The 4,574-nt window shown below is 45.7% G+C and overlaps 1 protein-coding gene across 1 annotated transcript; it reads left to right on the top strand.

Annotated features, from left to right (window-relative positions):
• Positions 1 to 501: 501 nt before the first annotated feature.
• LOC139213953 (glutamine synthetase) lies at positions 502 to 4,324 on the top strand. The gene is made up of 7 exons (XM_070844675.1): positions 502 to 610; positions 1,359 to 1,546; positions 1,641 to 1,802; positions 2,557 to 2,703; positions 2,794 to 2,921; positions 3,009 to 3,208; positions 3,318 to 4,324. Exons 2-7 carry the CDS (start codon positions 1,381 to 1,383, stop codon positions 3,628 to 3,630), a joined length of 1,116 nt encoding a protein of 371 aa, XP_070700776.1. The 5' UTR covers positions 502 to 610; positions 1,359 to 1,380; the 3' UTR covers positions 3,631 to 4,324.
• Positions 4,325 to 4,574: the final 250 nt, after the last annotated feature.

The raw sequence follows: 4,574 nt of genomic DNA, 5'->3' as shown, positions 1-4,574 counted from the left end.
AGTGGCCATCCAATGCTTCTTAATGGGATTACATAACCTCTCCCATTGAAACCAGCACTCCGTGGCAGTGGCCGACCTCGACCACATGGTGACGTCTTGGACCGAGAAGTACCTGGTGGATTTTACGCTGAGGCACAGGATGGTGTACGCCGTGTCCCACGCGGTCGAGTCCAACAAAGAGGCACGTTTCCGAGGAAGTGGTCACAGCCACATCACCTCAGCCTCGTTGGTGCGTTTTTCGATTTGCGGGATTTTGCTTTAGTTTGCAATTTCCTCGTGTCTGCATGTGAGGATATGGCCACGCACACACACACACGCACACATGCACGAGTGGAGGGTAACGCATAGTAACACGCGGCTAAGCTCCTGCTAGAGGGCGTCGCAGCCCGTCCAATGATCGGCCTGCATGTGTCTTCAATCGCCTCGGAGTAAACGCGCTCCGCCTCTCAACCAATCACAGGCCAGACATCCCAGTTCCTGCTCTTATAAATGCGGCCGGATCCAGCGCTTCGGTACCGGAGAATGAGAGAGACACTAGCGAGGCATCCAAAGACAAGACACTGGACCCGTCTGTCCTTTAGTTTTTATTTCAATTTCCTCGTTTCTCCAGGTAATATTTTCTTTTCTTACCCCCCCCCTCCTCCTCCTCCTCTCTTTCTGCTTTTGTTCCGTCTCTAACTTCAGGACAGGAGCGCGCCTTGTGCTCTTGTGACTTTTTTTTTTTTTTTTTTAGACAATGAACTCCGACTTGACTTGAGCATTTATGTCTCTTCAGCACGAGATTCAGTCGGTTTCCCTGTGTGAGTCCTGTGTTTGATGGTGGTTTATAGTCGTGTGCAGTGGGTGTTGGAGCCCAATGAGGAAGACCGTGATGTAATATTGCTTCACTCTGTTCTGACGGGCTGCTGTAACCATGACTACAACAACAGGCAACAGGATGTACAGTGTAGCTGCGTTTTGATGATAAAGTTTATAGTCAGTCACCGTGTGTGTGTGTGTGTTTCTTTGTTAATCTCATTCTGATGTTTTCCATTAACCCTCTGTGTGGAGCTGGAAACGTTGTCTGGATGAATGTAACCACAATAATGACGCACAGGCGGTGCCAAGAGGCTTTTCTTTGTTTCTAAAGTAGAGTAGGGAAGGAAAAAACTCGAAATGTGCCTTATTTTTTTTACGTCCTCAACATGTTTTCACCCCTTCTCCTTTCTGGAAGAAGAGACAATGGTACTGTTTTTGTGTGTGGGGGTGTTTTTTTTTTTTTTTTTCTCCTTTGCGCCCCCAAAGCTCGGTTACGCAACATACGATCCGGAGCGCCTCGTGGTCTCATACCTGCTCTGCTTTGCTCTTCTTATCCTCAGGTGTGTTATAGTAGGAAATACGATGGCAACGTCCGCCAGCGCCACGTTGAGTAAAGCTGTCAAGCAGCAGTACATGGATCTCCCTCAGGGGGATAAAGTCCAGGCCATGTATATCTGGATTGATGGAACCGGAGAGGGACTCCGCTGCAAAACCAGGACGCTGGATTATGAGCCTAAAAGCATCGAAGGTAAGCAGCCCTCCGAATCCTCCTCAAACTGCCTTGTAAGGATGCCCCAAGTCTCGCTGTGTGTAACGCATCTGCCCTCCTCTTCCTCTTGAAGATCTGCCTGAGTGGAACTTCGATGGCTCCAGCACCTACCAGGCTGAGGGCTCCAACAGCGACATGTATCTGATTCCCGCTGCCATGTTCCGGGATCCATTCCGCAAAGACCCCAACAAGCTGGTGCTGTGCGAAGTGCAGAAGTACAACGGCAAACCTTCAGGTAACAGAATGAAGTTTATAGCTGGAATGGATGGGATGATTTGCAGCAATGTAATGCAAATGGTGGCGTTTCAGACTCTGTTGCACTGTACAAAATTCAGTACTGACTGTAAAATATAGTGCTAAAGATGCTGTAACTGGGGGGGGCATCACTTTATAACACAGGATAAAAACACACTTGGATCTAGAAATGTGTCGTGCTTAAGAAACCAACCATGATTATTTTTATTTATTCATTTTATCTTATTCTGTTGGGGGGGGCAAGCATGTAATCTAACCTGGTTCCCCTCAAACTGTTCAGGTCTTGAAAGGTTTGCTCATGGCTGTGTTGCATGCACACATTAACAGACGTGTATACGCCAGTACTCGTTTGCACTCGATGGCTTCATTCATTTTAATGTTCATGCACACTGATGTAGGTATTAGAAGCTCAGGCATGCACATGTAGATGTGTTGGTAAAGTGGCCCTTAATCTGGCAAAGGATCACAATGAAGTGAACTTCAGACTGAAGCTGATTATATTAGTTTCACTGGCTGGTCCTTTTTTTTTTTTTTTTTTTTTTATCAGCTCTAGTACTTTAAAGCAACTCTTAAATTATTCCATAATGAAGATTAAAGCACTTTGAACGTTCTGAGAAGAAGGCTCTGTATAATTTGACTTGCTATTGAGATAACATAAGTGGTTAAACTGGATTTGACTGTGTTGGTGTCAGTCTTCTAATCTGAGGGGTTTTTTTGTTTTTTTTTCTCTGCAGAAACCAACCTTCGCATCACATGTAAGAAGGTGATGGACATGGTGAAGGACCAGCACCCGTGGTTTGGCATGGAGCAGGAGTATACCATCCTGGGAACAGACGGGCACCCTTTTGGCTGGCCATCTAATGGTTTCCCTGGACCACAGGGTAAGCAGCTATTAAAGTTTATGTAACTGAGTTTCCTGCATGATAACCTGACTTGGTGTCTGGATGGTTTAATAATGAATGTATTTACAGGTCCATACTACTGTGGTGTGGGAGCTGACAAAGCCTATGGAAGAGATATTGTGGAAGCTCATTACAGAGCTTGTCTCTATGCTGGAGTCCAGATTTGTGGCACAAATGCAGAAGTGATGCCTGCTCAGGTGATGATGAAGAGATGATGATGATGATGATGATGCATGTTTTAAATGTAACCTTTAAATGTAACATATTATTTACTCTGTGTTCAGTGGGAGTTCCAGGTTGGACCTTGCGAAGGGATCAACATGGGTGACCATCTGTGGGTCGCCCGCTTCCTCCTGCACCGTGTCTGTGAAGATTTTGGCGTTGTCGCCTCATTTGACCCCAAGCCGATTCCTGGAAACTGGAACGGTGCTGGTTGCCATACAAACTTCAGCACAAAGGAGATGAGGGAAGAAGGGGGATTGAAGTGAGTGTCAAAAGCGGCATGGGTTTGACTTGACAGCCCTGTTTTATGTAGTGGTTTCTGTGACTGATTTCACATTTCTGATGGGGAATCTTGTCATTTCTGCTTTCAGAGCCATTGAGGATTCCATTGAGAAGCTTGGGAAGAGGCACAGCTATCACATCCGTGCCTATGATCCCAAAGGGGGGCTCGACAACGCCCGCCGTCTCACCGGCCACCATGAAACCTCAAACATCAACGAATTCTCAGCAGGTGTGGCTAACCGTGGTGCAAGCATCCGCATTCCTCGTAGCGTTGGCCAGGAGAAGAGGGGCTACTTCGAGGACCGCCGCCCATCCGCCAACTGCGACCCGTACGGTGTGACCGAGGCCCTGATCCGCACCTGTTTGCTGAGCGAGGAGGGAGAGGAACCTGCGGATTACTAAATCCACAACTCACGGACTGACTCCTACTGCCCTCCTGACTTATTTTTTCTTTACACTAGTACTGTATCTTGCCCCCCCCCCCCTCCCACTGAGATGATTTTAACATGCATTTTAATGGTTTAAAGTTGGCTGGTCAACTTAAAACTTGACACGGTAATGAGATTCTTGGTAGTTATGAGCTGGTAATGGCAGGGTACGTCCTTCCCCTCTTCTTTAGAAGGGATTGGCTTTTGTAACGATGTTTTATAGCCCATGTCATAGCTTTCCCTTTGTCTGACTAAAACTAAAGCACAGAGACACTGAGGAGTAGAGCTGCTAAGGCTGGGTAGCATGTGTAACTTAATAAATCTGACTAGTTCATGTACTGTTAATATGTTGACCTGCCTTTTCAACTTTCCAGTCTTCAATGTTACTAATTCTTTGATTTTACGAAGTGTCTATTTTTAAATGGCAATGTTTGTCTTCAGATTTTGACACACTGGGTCAACTTGTATGGTACACTTTGTAGATGTCTGTACCCAGACTATGTTGTTCAAATGTGGTTGATCTGTCCATAATGCCATTTGTAGATTTCCTCAAGGAGTTTTATCCTTTTGTTAACTGATATTGTAATGCACCTGATTTGGTAAAACATCACGTTTACTGAACCTGGTGTTTTTTATTGATACATTTAAAACTTTTATTTTTATCACAACATGGCTGTATGACTCTTGACTTCAAGACCTTAAAGGAATAGTTTGACATTTTGGGGAAATGTGTTCACTTCCGTTCCGGCTGAGAGTTGGAGATGATGAATGCCACTCTTTTGGAAATGTAAGGCTGCTTGGCTTGCCATTCAGACGGAGGAGGGGCGGAAGCAGCTATCCTTTCTGTCTGATGGTCACCAAATCTGCTGACCAGCATCTCTAAAGCTTACTGATTAACATGTTGGGAGACACCTTGAG

This window comes from Pempheris klunzingeri, chromosome 15 (genome assembly GCF_042242105.1).
Source record: "Pempheris klunzingeri isolate RE-2024b chromosome 15, fPemKlu1.hap1, whole genome shotgun sequence".
Classification (NCBI taxonomy): Eukaryota; Metazoa; Chordata; class Actinopteri; order Acropomatiformes; family Pempheridae; genus Pempheris; species Pempheris klunzingeri.
The sequence above is the reverse complement of the archived record's forward strand: the minus strand, read 5'-3'. Positions and strand labels throughout refer to the sequence as shown.